At 39.9% G+C, this 17,237-nt stretch overlaps 1 protein-coding gene across 42 annotated transcripts in view; it reads right to left on the bottom strand.

Moving 5' to 3' along the window:
* The window catches only part of ARFIP1 (ARF interacting protein 1), a 138,090-nt gene that overhangs the window by 48,165 nt on the left and 72,688 nt on the right, over positions 1-17,237 (bottom strand). For 23 of the 42 annotated variants that reach the window (XM_070047398.1, XM_070047399.1, XM_070047393.1 and 20 more), the window contains 3 exons: positions 13,021-13,116; positions 11,127-11,239; positions 3,609-3,830 (listed from right to left, as the gene is read on the bottom strand). In XM_070047398.1, the coding sequence (XP_069903499.1) occupies positions 3,609-3,830; positions 11,127-11,239; positions 13,021-13,116 (431 nt within the window). Of the gene's footprint in view, positions 1-3,608; positions 3,831-11,126; positions 11,240-12,931; positions 13,117-14,535; positions 14,618-17,237 lie in introns of all 42 variants that reach the window. The other 19 variants (XM_070047395.1, XM_070047396.1, XM_070047419.1 and 16 more) reach the window with 4 other exon arrangements.

Here is a 17,237-nt window from a genome sequence, read left to right on the forward strand (position 1 = left end):
TGGCTACACACCCACTCAGAAGCGTTGTTAACTTTTTACATCATAATATTTAAGTTATAGGATACCAAGGCAAAAAAATGAACATCATCCAGAGACTTTACATGTTTTTCTGGGGAACGAGTTTTTCTTTGTATGCAGGCTAGCTATAGCATTTTAGGTGAAAATATTACTTGTTGTTGTCTTTCTTTAGAAATTAAGTATGGGGGCCGGCGCTGTAGCGCAGCAGGTTAATGCCCTGGCCTGAAGCACTGGCATCCCATATGGGCGCTGGTTCTTGTGGAGAGCAACTGGGAGCAACTCAGACTAGACTAAGTTACTGGAATTAAGACTTATTCTATGCATCTGCTCTCCCACAATATGGCGCTGGGAGAGGAGGAAACAGCTTCTACACAGCTGCCTCCAGTTCAACCAATAAACTGTAGGACCTGCTCCTGATTGGAGGAGAGCAGTGTACTCGGCGTGTGGGTAGCAGAGTTGGGATTGGTGGAAGAGGACTATAAAGGAGGAGAGAGACAACATGCACCAGGAACATCTAAGGGGAACACCTGAGCAGCCCCCGAGAGAGCCGGCCGGCGGTGTGCCGCTCCCCCGCGGAAGTGGGGAAGGTGGCAGGGGGAACCGCCCCTTCCACGGAGGTGGAAGGGACGGTAGCCAACCTGGGAAGAACCAGCAACAAACCCGGGGAAGGCCGAGCAGACAAAAGAACAGCACAGGGTCCTGTGTCGTTCCTCCACGAAGAGGGGGAGCGACAAGTTCTAGTCTCAGCTGCTCCTCTTCCGATCCAGCTTTCTGCTATGGCCTGGGAAAGCACTAGAAGATGGCCCAAGTCCTCGGGCCCCTGCACCCACGTAGGAGACCCAGAAGAAGCTCCTGGCTTTGGATCAGCGCAGCTCCGGCCATTGCGGGCATCTGGGGAGTGAACCAGCGGATGGAAGACCTCTCTCTCTGTCTCTACCTCTCTAACTCTGTCTTTCAAATAAATGAAATAAATCTTTAAAAAAAAACCTAACAAATTTAAATGAAAAAAAAAAAAAAAGAAATTAAGTACGGTCTGGAGCCAGTATTGTATCATAGCAGGCAGAACCGCCCTTGCAATGTCAGCAACCCAAAAGGGCACTGATTTTTGTCCCAGATGCTCCACTTCCAATCCAGTTCCCTGCTAATGGCCTGGGAAAGCAGTAGAAGACGGCCCAAGTGCTTGGGCCCCTGCACCTGCGAAGGAGACTGGGAAGAAGCTCCTGGCTCCTGGCTCCTGTCAGCCCAGCTCTGGCCGTTGTGGCCACATAGGGAATGAACCAGCAGATGGAAGACTCTCTCTCTCTCTCTGGCTCTCTGTAACTTTGCTTTTCAAATAAATAAATAAATAAACCTTTTTTAAAAAATCATAAAAGTTTCCTGAATATAAAATCTCTTTTTTAGCAAAATGAAATGGTCCAGGTTCTTGCAGAAAACTTTTACACAATGGACTCATTCATACTGAATGACTAAATACACAGAAACACTTGTGATAGCTAATTTTATAGGTCAATATGGCAGGGGCACAGTACCCAGTCAGATATCATTCTGGATGTTCCCATGAAGGTGTTTTTTGGATGAGATGAATTTTAATCAGTGGACTTGTCTTCTTCTGGCCTTGTCTTCTCTTTGCCATACAGGCAGTAAATGAAAAAATTCTAAGTTCTCAATTATGTTTCATGAACATTTTTTTAAAAAAAGTTTACCAGCAGTGTTTTCGCTGGTCTTCCTTTTGGCAACGCAAACAAAAACTATTTCACTTTACTCATTCTTCTAGACAATTCCAGTATTCTCTTGTTTTCTTATTATCGTAGCCATTTTTAGCATGGTTAGAAATAACCAATGAGTAATGATGAAATAATTCCTAAGGTGATGAAATAGCAAAATATCCTGACATAGTAAAATATGATCATTAAGATTCCATCTGGTATCTCTGAGTTATAAAAAGATCCAATGGACCCATATTGCAGTTGTAAGACAAAAGTTTTATTCTCATTTTAAAAAGTAAATTTTTTCATTAGAAGACTTCACAAAATATCACTCCTTACAAAGAGTTAGCAATGCTCAAATCATAACAAAAATTAAAACTGGAAACAACAGGCTTAAATTCTTAAGAATAATCTTTCAGAGTTCTATAAAAGAAGGATTTACATAGTTAGTAAAGGTAATAAAAATATAATTCATTTATAATAGTCTGGCACATAATGAGCCTCCAATCTAATGTTAACTGTGATTATTAACAGGACTAATGGGTATAACATCACTGATAACAATGCTGTAACACACCCATATCCTGAGTACTCTTTCCATATCACAGGGATTTTTCCCTGGGCCATAAATCCTCTGAAAATTACACTTAACATGATAGCAAGAGATAATTAAAAGACATAGACAAGCCTGGGTACAAATTCATGTTCGGGTACAAATTCATGTTCTAGCATTTATTTTGTGATCTTTTAAAAATTATCTAACCTCTCTCCTGGTCCTACTTTTCTCATCTATAAAATCAGGATAATATTTCTTGTGGTATTGTATAGATAAATCACATGGTATACTGAATATAAAGCACACAGCACATTTGAATTGTGTGCAATTATGACATTTAGCTTCTCAATATTAGATTAGTTGTTTTTGTCTAACGGCCCAGATAGAACTGAAATCTTACTAGGATATGTATCAACACCCAGAGCTAAGGACAAAGTGATTTAGTTCTCTAAATTATCTAATTCTTCTAGTTAGAAGTCTGTAGGCAAGTAATTATCTATACATCTTGGCTCCAGAAAAAAAAAAAAAAAACCATAAAAGGGGTCAGTTAAGATAGCCAAAGAAATTCTTAAGAATGCTCTGTGGAGCCGGCGTTGTGGCACAGCAGGTGAAGCGACAGCCCATGAAGCCAGCATCCTATTTGAGTGTTGGCTCATGTACCAGTTGCTCCACTTCTGATCCAGCCCCCTACTAATGCCCTGTGAAAAGCAGCAAAAAATGGCTGCCACCCACGTGGGAGACCTGGATGAAGCTCCTGGCTCTCAGCTTTGGCCTGGTAGCCATCTGAGGAGTGAACCAGCAGACGGAAGAAATTGTCTCTCCCTCTAACTCTTTCAAAATAAATAAGTCTTTAAAAACAAAAAACAAAAGCAAAGAATGCTTTGCTAAAGAGTTACAGCGATATATGCCAAACTTTAAGTCTGAAATTCATAATTTAAATTAATTCAGTTAAAGTAGATCACAAATCCAGTTAAGCAAGTTACAATTTATTCAACACATTTGGAGACTAGAAGAGACTTCCAGTAGGTACCTAGTTTACTTTTTCCCTATACCAAACAATCATCCATGGCTATTTTTAGATTCAGGCAGGGCCAATACTGTCCTTTTTCCTTCTCTCCAACCAAGTTCTCTTCTCCTGAAGCCAGCCTCAGCTGACATTTTTTCTATATTACAATTGGATCACTATGTTGAAGAGAAGTCAGTTGAGCCTTACTGTCTCAAAATTCTAATTTTATTGAGAGTTCAGTAAATCATAAATACAACAAGTATCTTAGAATACTTCTGTGACTATTTCCCCTGCCCCTAACAGTTATTTAGGATCATCTTACATGAAGTTCTAGCGACTTCAAACTCAGGTCAGCGAATGCATCTCCCAGTTGCCTTTGGGTATGTACCATCTGGAAAAGCTGGGTTGACAATGTCTGAGCCAGTCTTAAAATATTTTCATATTTTTTCTTGTTATCTCTTAATATATCAATCTGAGCTTCAAGTTCAAGGTCCACAGTTCTTGAGCCACGGCCTAGCTTCTCAGAGATAATTTGTCGAGTGCACTAAAAGTAGAAAGATACACTTTGTTTAAGAATGAAAAAAGAACAAAAGAAAAATACATAGCAACCTAAAATACAAATGGTAGAGCACACGGCATACATAATTTCCTAGCTTCATACAAACTGAAAAATCTTAGCATCGTTAAGAGTTCATCAGGACTTAGAAAGTAAGTTCACCAACATGTCTAACAACTATTAACAGAGGAAATTTTAAGACTTATACACTGCCAGGTGGACTCTCTCAAATAATCACACCTAAGCTTAATGTATTTTGGACAGATTATTTAAAACAACAGATATTTGACAACAGCTTAATAATAATATCAAATTTCTACTCTGTTGTAGTTCTAAGTGCTTTTTTCTTCTATCTTCCTTCCAAAAGGCTTGTGTGTCTGACAGAGGAATAAGGGTAAAAAGAAAGGAAAGAGGAGGAGGAAAGAGAAGTGAGTAGGGGAAAGAAATTAGAGATTTCTGAGTTTTCCATTTACTTTTTCCCACATACCAACGTGTGAGTATTAAATTGTTGTTATTCTCTTCCATCCTAGAAATAATGATGTAGTAACTTACAAAAAATTATAAGCAACTTCATTACTCAATAATAAATTTAAGGGCAACTGTATAGGGTACAAACACACTGCTCATCATTAAAAGCTATCAGAAGTATCCTAAAAAGGTAGTAATTACTGCAATTTTTAAAACTTGCTGGGACTGGCAATGTGGTGCAGCAGGTTAAAGCCCTGGCCTGAAGTGCCAGCAACCCATATGGGCGCCAGTTCTAGTCCCGGCTGCTCTACTTCTGATCCAGCTCTCTACTATGGCCTGGGAAAGCAGTAGACGGCTCAAGTCCTTGGGACCCTACACCTACATGGGAGACCCGGAAGAAGCTCTTGGCTCCTGGCTTTGGATCAGCACAGCTCTGGCTGTTGCAGCCGTCTGGGAAGTGAACCAGCGGATAGAAGACCTTTCTTTCTGTCTCTACCTCTCTCTGTAACTCTGTTTTTTAAATAAATAAAATAAATCTTAAAAAAAAAAAAAAAAAAAAAACCAAACAACTTGCTCTAATATCTTTCAAAGCTTTGGTTACAGAATTAACTTGTAAAAATTAATGCATGAAATAAATTTCCTCTTCTTTCCTTTACTCTCACAAACTGTTTATGGAAGGAAACTATTAGCCTGACAGGTATTCCAGAGTATGTAAAACACATAATCAGTTTTAGAGTAAACATGAGATTATATTATGCTGGATGCCGTAGCTTGAATCCTGAACCCTTCTTTTCTAGGAAAAAAATCTCTCGAGATGTTGCCTTGCCAATATCCATAAACCTGCTGTTCATGTTTTTCTGTTTAAAACAAACAAATTTCCTGACTCAGTTCTAGTGTCATCAACTAAAGATCTTTATGAACCTTTTTAAAAATTTTTAATTTTATGTATTTATTTTTTAACCAAAACAGACATTCTTAACTCTATAGAAAATGGCAGGACAGGTAAGAGGTCTAAACCACATAAGAGGGATAAATTATTACTCTGGAAAACAGAAACATTCCTGGGAGATGAAAATCACAGAAGAAAAGTTTAATTGGAAACACTGAGATTTTAATTAGAAAAATGTCAGCAAGAAATAATGTCTGAAATGGTAGGAAGGTAAAGGAAAGGTCACTTGTTCCCACACTTTTCTTCCACGTTAGGATTTTCCTGTTGGAATATCACCACAGATGTTTACTATATTCACAAGCCAATGTCATGTGGTACCTTCCACAACAACCTCATAATAGTTTGCTCAAAGTCAAGAAACCAAATGCCCTGAAAACATTGTAAACAGAGCAAAATGAAAGAAATGCGTACTGCTGTCTGAGTGGCCATTTTCCCCTCACAGAAACAGTGGTTTAGATAGGCAGCAGAAGGTGCTGGTGCTGTAGAGGGAACAGCTGTGTCCAGCTGTTCCACTTCCAATCCAGCATCCCTGCTGATGCGTCTGAGAGCAGCAGAGGATAGCCCAAGTGGTTGGGCCCCTGCACCCGCATGAGAGACCTGGAGAAAGCTCCTGGCTCCTGGCTTTGGCCTGGCCCAGCCCCTACTGTTGCAGTCATCTGGGGAGTGAACCAGTGGATGCAAGACCTCTCTCTCTCTCTCTCTAAATCTGCCTTTTAAAAAACAAGTAGGCAGTAGGATCAAAGGTTTAATGAGGAAATGTTTTTGCTTCTAAAAGCTAAGACAGTGGGAATAAGGTAATATTAATTGTGAAGCAAATTATGATACACCTGGACTCTTGAAACAAGTTTTGAAACCACACTTAAACAAAGGAGCTTGAATGGTAACACAGGTAATATTATATATTCTATAGAGAAGATAAATAATTTGAAAGTGAGAGAACTACAGATTGTCTACCCCAGCTTTGTAAAGAACTTCTGGTAGTGAGAAGATACAGAGTTGCTAGCCATCCGTCCACTTAGAGTTCCAGAGGAATTTTCTAACAAGAACCCTGAAGAATAGATTTTTACTGGATTTCTGAAATATACTGAAGTTAAAATATTAAACTAAAGGTTGGTATGTATTACAAAGTAAACTTACAACAGAAGAGAATCTAAGTTCTCTTCCCTTCCTCAAAGTTCTTGAAAATGGAGATCACTTATAAGCTAGGAGTCCTCGTTAGCTTTCACACAAATCAAGAAGACTGTTCTGATGATAACAAGACAAATGAAGCTACAGGGCAGAAGGAAGCTAAAGTGAATTACTGACCCAGGTAGGTCTGTTTGGAGGAAGGTGGATGAAATAAAGTGACAGTGCTCCAAATACAGTAAGTCATCACCAAACTGGCTCAAGAACTGACACAACAGTCCTCGTGTACTCTGAGTACTTAAACAGCAATGCGAGCCACACAGTAATGCCAGAAAAGGAATAAAGACATTCAAGCACCTGCAAAAGGAAAAATTCACTGCAACAACTGACAAACAGAAAAAAGGGCTATTAAGGTGAAATATGGAGAAGAAAGGAGCATAAAAGGAAAATGGACAGGGGAAATAAGTCAACCAATAAATGAATAAAGTAATAGAACAAGAAAAAAATAAAAGAACTGGCTTAAAGACAACGAAGGTTAATTTGATAAGAGAGTAAATGCTAACAGCAAATTCTTAAACATTTTTAAATAGCATATAATGTTTGGGAAAGATGTCAAACATCTATGAATTGTGAAATCAAGATTATTCTAAGAAAAGAAAAAGGGAAACAGATTTTGAAAAAACTCTATTACAGACTAATGAAAACACAAAAACAGACCAAGAGAAAAGAATGACTGAATAAATAAAGCAGAGTTTAGTACAATTTTGGATTTAACATTTGTGAATAAATCAGATAGATTATATTTAAAATGATGGGTTCAAGGCCTAAATTTCCTATTATATATTTAGTTTTAATCACCAAATTGGTCTTTGGGCCAAAATTAAGAACCAATAAATGAAGTACTCAATACTCTGAGGAAAAGCCTTAAAGTATTTTCCACAGAATAGAAACAGAAGAAATTAAATATAGAAAGAAAGAAGGATCAAAGTCATAGCCAGAATCAAGTTACTCAAGAGTAATACAGATAGGGGCCAGCATTGTGAGGGAGCAGATAAAGCCACTGCCTACGATGCCAGTAACCCAGATAGGCTCCAGTTTCGAGTCCCAGTTGCTCCACTTCCAATCCAGCTTCCTGCTAATGTGCCTGGGAAAGTAGCAGAAGATGACCCAAGTGCTTGAGCCCTGGCACACACATGGGAGACCTGAAAGCAGCTTCTGGCTCTTGGCTTCAGACTGGTCCAGATCCTGCTGCTGTGGCCATTTAAGGAGTGAACCTGCAGTTGGAATATCTCTTTCTCTCTGTCTCTCCCTCTCCCTCTGTAAGTCTGCCTTTCAAATAAACAAATAAAAAAGCTTAAAAAAAAAAAAAGAGTAATATAGATAACAAGACTTGTCCTAAATCAACCAAATCAGAGTAAGTATTGAAGCATTAGGCAAATGCTAATCAATGCCCAACAGTAGCTACAATTTGGGCTGAAAAATTAAAAAAGCAAGAGCACAAAAAAGCTACATAGACCCACTAAGGCCATTGCATACTGTGCTTCTTTTGGTTGAAAGTCAGCCTAGACACACTGGGCTAAAAGATCCATGAAATCATGTTAAGTCAGGACTTTTCCTCTTTTGACTTAGACTGAAATATCCAAATTAAGCTCTGATAAAAAAATTCACTTAAAGTGTTCATTTTTAGGAAAATGATGCCTCCTTTACATAATATACCATGTGTATAAAATTTTTTAAAATGATTATTTTATTTTTTTTAACAGGCAGAGTAGACAGTGAGAGAGAGAGAGAGAGAGAAAGGTCTTCCTTTTCCGTTGGTTCACCCCCCCATGGCCACTGGCCGGCGTGCTGCAGCCGGCATGCCAATCCAAAGCCAGGAGCCAGGTGCTTCCTCCTGGTCTCCCATGCGGGTGCAGGGTCCAAGCACTTCGGCCATCCTCCACTGCACTCCCGGGCCACATTGAGAGCTGGACTGGAAGAGGAGCAACCGGGACAGAACCGGCACCCCAACTGGGACTAGAACCTGGGGTGCCGGCGCCGCAGGCGGAGGATTAGCCTAGTGAGCCGCGGTGCCGGCCAAATGATCATTTTTATTAACAAGAACATGACAAAAGGCTGAATGTGGTATGTTAGATAAATATAGAATCTGTATGACTCAACAGATTATTGTCGAGGTAAGACATGGAAGAAAAGGAACAAACAGTAACATACATACTGAAACAAACAGATAAAAGAACAAGAAAAACACCATCTAAATGACATAAGAGGAAGTCTCAAATGAACAAAAACTTAAAGAACTAGGTTTGTAATTACTAGAAGTTGGTTCAGATGTAAGGCCTTTTTTTTTTTTTAAGTTCAAAATGTGTGGACCTAGAATACTAATATTGAGAGGCAAATTTCATGAGTAAACGAACAAAGGAATGGCTGAATAAATAAATGTAATAGATAAATGAATGAAGTTCAGGTTCAGTACAAGAGACAAACAAGTGAAATGAAGGGAAATCCCAAACTGCAGGCAAAACAGTCTCCTGAACAAAGCCATGGCCATGTGCGAAACCACAGATTGTTTAGGAAATCCTGGGGTGATTTTGTATGGCTCACTGGGTCCACAGATAGGAGAGAGTAGCGGGAGCTACAGCTGGAAAGGCAGCCAGGGGTCCGATGCATGGCATTCTAAAGACAGCGTGAAGGATTTGAGGCAACAGTGAATCAGGTCAGGCAGAGCAGAACATGTACTCTACGAGAATCTGAGAAGCTCTCACAGTACTCTGTGAGAGGAATAACACGAACTATGGCTGTGAAAGCTGAGACGGAGAAAAGGAGAGCACGGGAAACAATATTAAGGAAGTAGAATTCACAGGATTTATGACTGACTGAGTATGTCAGCAAGAAGACGGTGAACTGCTAGGAGTACAAAGGCAAAACAACGCATGGAGTGGGAGAGTCCACATCCTTGAGAACAGAAGGGGCGATGAGTTCATACTTTTAAAGACTACCATCGGCCACTTCTCAGATTCCACACTGACATTAGCTAAGTCTCTTTCACAGAGAGACATTTGCCATCCTAAGAAAAAATGAGTACATAAAAGATTTATGTATGTATGTAATTTGAAAGGCAGAGTGATAGAAATACAGAGAAGAGAGTTCTTCCATCCATGGCTTTACTCCCCAGATGCCTACAATGGTTGGGGCTGGGCCAGGCTAAAACCAGGAGCTCGGGTCTCCCCCGTGGGCAGCATGGACTCAAGTACCCGACCCATCACCTGCTGTTCCCAGACACATTAGCAGACAGCAGGACTGGAAGCAGAGCAGCTGGGACTAGAATCAGCACTCTGATATGGGCCGCAGGCTCCCAAGAGGCTACTTAAAATCAGCTGGGCCACAATACCTGCCCCAGAAAATCCATACCTTTGTACAGATTTTCAGATTGTATTTTTAAAGTATTAACCAAAAAATAAATTCTATATTAATTGCTCTAGGAAAGACCCATGAGAATCCTGTTCTATATATAAAAAAAAAAAAAAAAACAAAACAGGCAATTTTTAATTTACCAAACACTAGACCCATAGCCAGTCCACAAATACAGAGTTGTGGTTAATGCTCTAACCTGAACTGCTAGGACTCGGATGCACTTAACAACTCCACGAACTCTACTGCCTCGACCCTGTTCAGATTCAAAGATGCCAAGTGAATGTGGAGCTTCTGCTGTTTATAATACATCAAATACAGTAAGGATTAAATATTTTGATTATTTGTTTTACAGAGAGCATTAGAAAATAACCACCAGTTACTCTGAAGCAATGCAAATAACAATGTTAATGAACTCTTATGAACTTCTGAATCCCAAATAATTTGCAATTTGGTGTCATTAAAGTAAGATGAGAGAATTTCCTATTTAAAGAGAATATATTTTTCTTGGCCTTCAGCTGCTATAAGTATCAAAAACACACAGTTGGGAATCCCTCAGTCAAAACCCAAAATCCACAACATTTTGAGTGCCAACATGATGTTCAAAAATTATTGGAGTTTGGAACATTTGGGATTTTGGATGTTTAGATTAGGGATGATGCTCAATTGTTAAAGTCTATGCAAGTACTCCAAAATCTGCAAAGTTCTGAAAGCTGAGACATTCTGGCCCCAAGCAGAATACAGTATACAGATACAGCTGCCCTGTGGCTAAATGTATTCCCAGGCAGTACACTATCTGCCAGCTAATAAGCATTTCTGTAGCTTCTTCATACGTCCGTACTGACTCTTTTGTTTTTTAAAGATTTATTTGAAAGTCAGTGTTACACAGAGAGAGAAGGAGAGGCAGAGAGAGAGAGTCTTCCCTCTGCTGGTTCACTCTCCAACTGTCTGCGACAGCCAGAGCTGCACCGATCTAAAGCCAGGAGCCAGGAGCTTCTTCCAGGTCTCCCACATGGGTGCAGGGGCCCAAGGACTTGGGACATCTTCCACTGCTTTCCCAGGCCATAGCAGAGAGCCGGATCAGAAGTGGGGCAGCCAGAACTCAAACCGGTGCCCAAATGGGATACCGGCACTGCAGGCGGCTGCTTTACCAGCTACGCCACAGCGCTGGCCCCTAACTCTTTAAATTATATGTAAAGATCAATAAATATTTTCTAAATGTATTTACATTATCCTCTACCATATATTCACAGAATTATCCTCTACCATATATTCACAGAAATGCAGTGTAATAACATAGAAAAGATAGGTTAGGGCATTTAAAATTTACAAACCTTGTAAGTGTTTAGACTCCACTTTCGAACAAGTTCTAACTTTTCCATGGCAGGATTTTTAATTTCATCTGCTAGAATAACTGGTCCACTTTTTGTCTGTGTTCTCTGACCACCTGCATGATCATAAGATAAAAACACAAACCAGATAAATAGGAAAAGAAAACACTGAAGCTGTTCAAACTATTTAGGTATTTAAAAAATGAAACAGGTTCCCACAAAGTGAAAAACTAGAAATTCCTAGAATCACTGTGGCTAAGTTCCTGATCACTTCAAAAAATTTTTGTCCATTCAACACAAAATGGCATGTGGTTTGTCTTTTTTAAAAAAATTTCCACTGCAATCAGTCTCCTGTTCTTTTTCTTTAAAAAGAAAAATATTTCTTTGAAAGGCTGAGAGATAATTAAAGACAGAGACAGGCAGAGAGAGATCTTCCCTCTGGTGGCTCACCCCCCAAATGCTTGCTGGGCCAGGCTGAGGCTAGACCCCAGAACTCAATCCTGGTCTCCTATGCAGGTGGCAGGGACGCAAGTTCTTGAGCCATACTTACACTGCCTCACAGGGTGTGCATTAGCAGGAAGCTTCCTGTTAATATGCACCCTGGGAGGCAGTGTGTGATGGATTAAATAACTGGGTACTTGCCATGCACATGGGAGACCTGGACTGAGTTCCAAGCTCCCAGCTCCAGCACTGCCCCAGCCTGTGCCAGTGGACATTTGGGAAGTAAACCAGTAGATAGGAGCTCTGTCTGTCAGTCTCTGCCTCTCTAGTAAATAAACAAATAGAAGTTTAGAAAGAAAATAATGAAGAGGGGAATACTATATATGAAAAAAAAAATTTCAAACCCCAACACCCCCACCAGAATGAAAGGCTGGTTTGAAACAAGACCTACATTGTACTGAACTTCTTTACTCCAGAGACAAGAAAAAAGTTAAAAAAGAAGGGAAAAAAAGGACATAATTAACAAAGGCAGTATAAAGCTCTCATGATGTACTGTTCCAACAATTAAGAATTTATGACATAAACCAACTCTACTACTACATGGTTTATGATGCTAATAATTTGGGATGGAAATCTTCTAATAATTTGAAAAACACAACTGACGTAAGGAAAAGTGAAAAAGTTGTAAAAATGATTTTAAAAAACTGGAGTCAGGAAAACTCCCTTCCCTCACTTACTCCTGTAGCCAGAGCACCCATTGCCACAGCTTCACTGCAGTCTATGATCAAATCAAATGCATTTAAGAATTTCAAAAATTCTCAGACACAAAATATAAATGCTAACATTTCACATAAAAAGAAATGTGGAGTTTATTTTCCCCCATTTTTATAGCCCAGCAAAAATGAAGTGCAGAGTAAATTCAACGCAAAGACATTGATGGTTTTTCCCCCAAGTATTTTTCACTGAGAATAACTCGTAAATTACATGGTATTTTGTTGCAATTTGCAAACTATAAGTTGAGGCTGAAAATAAGACGACACAACTTTTTCCAGTTGACCCATTTGCAATAATAAACAACTCAACTGCTGAAGGTTCCTTTTTTGTTTAACTGCAAACAGAGGGCAGAGCTGCAAAGCTGGAAGTTTAAGGAAAAGTAAATGAAGTTACATTTCCCAGAGAAAAGAAGGGATGATTTAAAACAAATCAAAGTTTACAAGGTTTTCACCGTAAGATGGATTTCAGGTTTGAGATAGGGCCTCATTATTCCAAAAGGCCAGAAAGACAGGCTATGGCTAGAAAGATTATTTCCCTCATTGTTCAAAAAGAAAAGCAGCAGCAGCCACCAAAAAAGCCAGAACAACACACACCTAAGAATACAAAGCAAGTGATTATGAAACTGAGTTAGTTAGCTTCAGCAGTAGCAGGAAGGGCTTTATCCAATCAGTGCAGTGAATACCTGCAGGAACAATTAGATCACTTCCTTGTTGAGCCAGTCGACTAGCTGCCACCCTGCTAGGAGACATAACAGACGGCAGTGGTGGTGCTGGGGAACCTGAAAAGGGGCAAACATGCAACTGTGAAAATCCTTTTCCTCCGCCATACAGATTTACTGACACTTCCTTTAAGATATTCAAACACTAGGACAAAATCCCTGGAATGAATATTTTTGTTTTCTCACAGGAAGTGACTAACAAATGGATGCTAGCAGGCTGAGTTTTTGTATAAACTTTTCATCAAACTATCAAAACCAAGCAAAACACATTAACTATAAAAAAAAATCTGGCAAGATCACTTCCAAACAAAACTTTGCCTGGACTCTTATTTCCAAAATCAATGACTAGAATATGGTTAAAAGCCCCATGGTTGAATAATTTAAAGCTTAAGTAAACATTTCATAACCTGCAACTCTTTCGTATGAAGGAAAAAAAAATTCAAAAATCCAAAGTGATGTAAGGGATATTAAAGTATGTTTTAATCTCTGTTATAGAAATCTGAATGAATTCTAGCCTTCACAGGAATTCTTGCCAAAAGTTTCAAATCACAAATCAAATGTCACACAGCATAGATCACTGCTAATCATAGCCTGTGCCCGGCCATCAACCAAGTCATGGGGAGGGAGCATGTTAGAAATGCAAACTCCTCAGGCCCCCGCCCAGACCTACTGACCCAGAACCTGCATTTTCACAAGATCCCCAGGTGATCTGCATGTATTTGGAAGTCTGAGAAGTGCTGATCACAAGAATCACTCCTGGAGGTTTTAAAACACACTTGGGGAGCTCCTCAAGATCTACTGCTCCTCAGGAGAACAGGCTTCTACGCTTTTCTTAGATGATTCTCAAACACAACCAAGCTTAAGAACCCGAGCAAAGAAGACAATTTTTGAATGAAACACAACTGAGTTCCTGGGTCTGAAATTCTGGCTTTATCTACCACATAGTGTCAGAAATATTTTGGCAAATCACTTAACATTCCTGAGCTTTATTTATCTGCAGAGTAAGAACCACCACCCAACCTTGTCTCTACTGCCCAGGAGTAAATCAAAGAAAAGAGAGTAATCGCTGAGAAGTTGAAAAGATTCCGGAGAGTCCTTTCACATTGAGCTGAGGATGCTCTGATGTCTGCAATGTACTTTTACTTCAATTACTTTCTTTCCCCAGTTCTCTAGAAAACATGTATCAAATTCATAACTAAATTGTCTAATGGGAAAGAATCAAACCTACGCTCTTATAATTAATAATAACTGGCCATATTTTAGTTACTACATTTTGGTGTAGAATCAGTCACCTTAATTTGGATTGGATCTCACATAACCTTCAAACATCTGATAGACTAAACTTTCACATTACACTGTAAGAAACACGAGGCTCGGCAAGGCTAAGCAATTCCTTATTAGAGATTCAGATGTTCTGAATCCACACAACGATATGTTATTAAACTCAACACAGAAAATACTAATCCGTAAGTTACTCACTGAATTGAGAGGTATTTTAAGTGGTATCTAGTCCACCATTTAAGGAACAACTGTATCTCTATTATCCAAGGCACCCAGGTTTCTACAAGGAAATGTTAAATAAATGAAGTCCACCATAGTTCAACATCTCCATAACCCTAGAAACAGCGCTCTATTGCTCTAGTTATTACAATCTATTAATCTTGTTTAGGAACTTCCACCACAGCACAACATGAGAGGTGTCTAATCTATAACACAAATGGTACATAACTTCCCAAACTAAAATGGCAAATGATCTGGTGCTGAGGCTAACTAGGCCTGTAGCTTTTTTATTTTAACCTCCAAAAGTAATGATCACTTCTCTATTTCTTCAATATTATAATCCTTTAAACTACTAATTTAGTTGTTACATTCACCAATACCCAATAAAAAATAACTCTTAAAAAGCCAAGATCTTAGGCCGGCACCGCGGCTCACTAGGCTAATCCTCCGCCTAGCGGCGCCGGCACACCGGGTTCGAGTCCCGGTCGGGGCGCCGGATTCTGTCCCGGTTGCCCCTCTTCCAGGCCAGCCCTCTGCTGTGGCTAGGGAGTGCAGTGGAGGATGGCCCAGGTGCTTGGGCCCTGCACCCCATGGGAGACCAGGAAAAGCACCTGGCTCCTGGCTCCTGCCATCGGATCAGCGCGGTGCGCCGGCCGCAGCGCGCCGGCCGCGGCGGCCATTGGAGGGTGAACCAACGGCAAAGGAAGACCTTTCTCTCTGTCTCTCTCTCTCACTGTCCACTCTGCCTGTCAAAAAAAAAAAAAAAAAAAAAAAAAAAAAAGCCAAGATCTTGCTAATTGACTAAATCTGGAGAATCAGCTCTGTTTCATGTCAATGACAGAAATTTAGGAGTATGAATGTGTGTTCAATGACCAAAGCTCCCATTAAAACAAAACCCAGGTGCCAAGCATACTTCACTCTTCTGACCTTGATTTATTCAATTTCCACTACCATAGCTTTATTTAAAAAATAAGAATGAACAGTGAAAAAATTATGTCATTAGATAGCCCATTTCACAGTATAAGAAATCCTACTGGATTAGCCTGTTTCCAGGATTTGTATATTGAAGAACACATTTCAAAATTTAAATTGTTCTTGAATACAGCATTTGCCAATACTACAATAAAAAATATAGAACACTATTATCTGCAAGACGGCTAAGAATTGCACAGGCACAGGGATCATTTTTCATTCTGTTAAATTAAAATGTAGTATTAAAATATACTCAGCCGAACATTACATATTTTAATAAGACCTCTATCAAGAAAATTATCTATTTTTCCACACCCAAATATTTACATGGTTTTACATTCTTTTGCTCATGTAAAAATGAAAAGTTACTACAGGAGTGGGCATTTGGCCTAGTGGTGAATATTCTTGTTTGTTTTCTCTCAGCTCAGCTCTGAAATCAGCTTCCTGCTAATGGGGATCCTAGAAGGCAGCAAGTGATGGCTCCAGTGATTGGGTTTCTGCCACCCACATACAAAACCTGGATTATGTTCCCAGTTCCCAGCTCTGGCCTGGTGCAGTCCAGTCAGCCATTGTGGGTATCTGGGCAATAAACCAGTGGATGAGTGCTCACTCACTCTCTCCTGTGGCTGCCCTCAAATTAAAAAAAAAAAAAAAATTAAGTTATTACAGGAAAGAGTGTTTTTAAAAAGTCATATTTTCCCCTTTTATTAAAAACAGACATGAGTATATATATGGGATGTGTATAGAAAACAGTTATGCATAGGTCTAACTGCATATTTTTATTGTTTTACTTATTTTATTTGAAAGGCAGAGAGAGACAGACACAGAAACTATCAGAGAGACAGAGCTCTCCCATCTACTTGTCCAGTCCCCCAAATACCTACAAGGTTGGCTACGGGAGGTGAAGGCAGGAGCTGGAATCCAAAATGGGTCTTCCATGTGAGTGGCAGAACTGACTCCCAGAGTATGCATTAGCAGGATGCTAGAATGGGGAGCGGAGCTGGGGCTCAAACCCAGGCCCTCCTATACGGGAAGTGGACATCCCAAGAAGGGTCTTAAAAGCTGTGCCAAATGGCTGCCCTACAACTGCCTATTCTAAGAGAGCTCTGCTCTGTGGCCTGGGAACCTGCACTTTGGGAGGACTCCCTTCACGCCCACAATGATTAAGAGTGGCTCACTGTGACTAAACTGTTTATACAAACAATGTGGTTTGGGCTGAGCACCTGCTTTCTTCTGGAAGTCTAGACTTGATGAGAGCTAGACAGAGGATGCCTATATGAAAGCGCCCAGTAAACACCCCAGGCCTGGCATCTTGCAAGGAGCTTTCCTGGTTAGCAACATCTTACTTAAGTTATCACAACTTGTTGCTGGGAAGAATGAAGCAGTTCCTGACCGACTCTAGCAGGAGGAGATTCTTGGTAGATTAGGCTCAGTTTTCCCCCAAGTTTGCCTCCTGAACTGTTGCCTTTGTTGACTGTGCAGGGCATTCATCATGTAGTAAACAGCAGCCCTGAGTCCTCCTGTCAGCGCTGCTGGCAAATCAGGAAATCCGAGCATGGTCTTGGAGCCCTGCTATTCAGCATAATCAAAGGACACCTCCTATTTGCTTTGAGATCTCTGTTTATACAAAGTCAATTTAGAGTTATAAATTCTGTGGTTCCAAGATAGAATAATCTAAATGCTATAGTGTTGACACAATTTTCAAGTTT

This window comes from Oryctolagus cuniculus, chromosome 8, assembly GCF_964237555.1.
Source record: "Oryctolagus cuniculus chromosome 8, mOryCun1.1, whole genome shotgun sequence".
Classification (NCBI taxonomy): Eukaryota; Metazoa; Chordata; class Mammalia; order Lagomorpha; family Leporidae; genus Oryctolagus; species Oryctolagus cuniculus.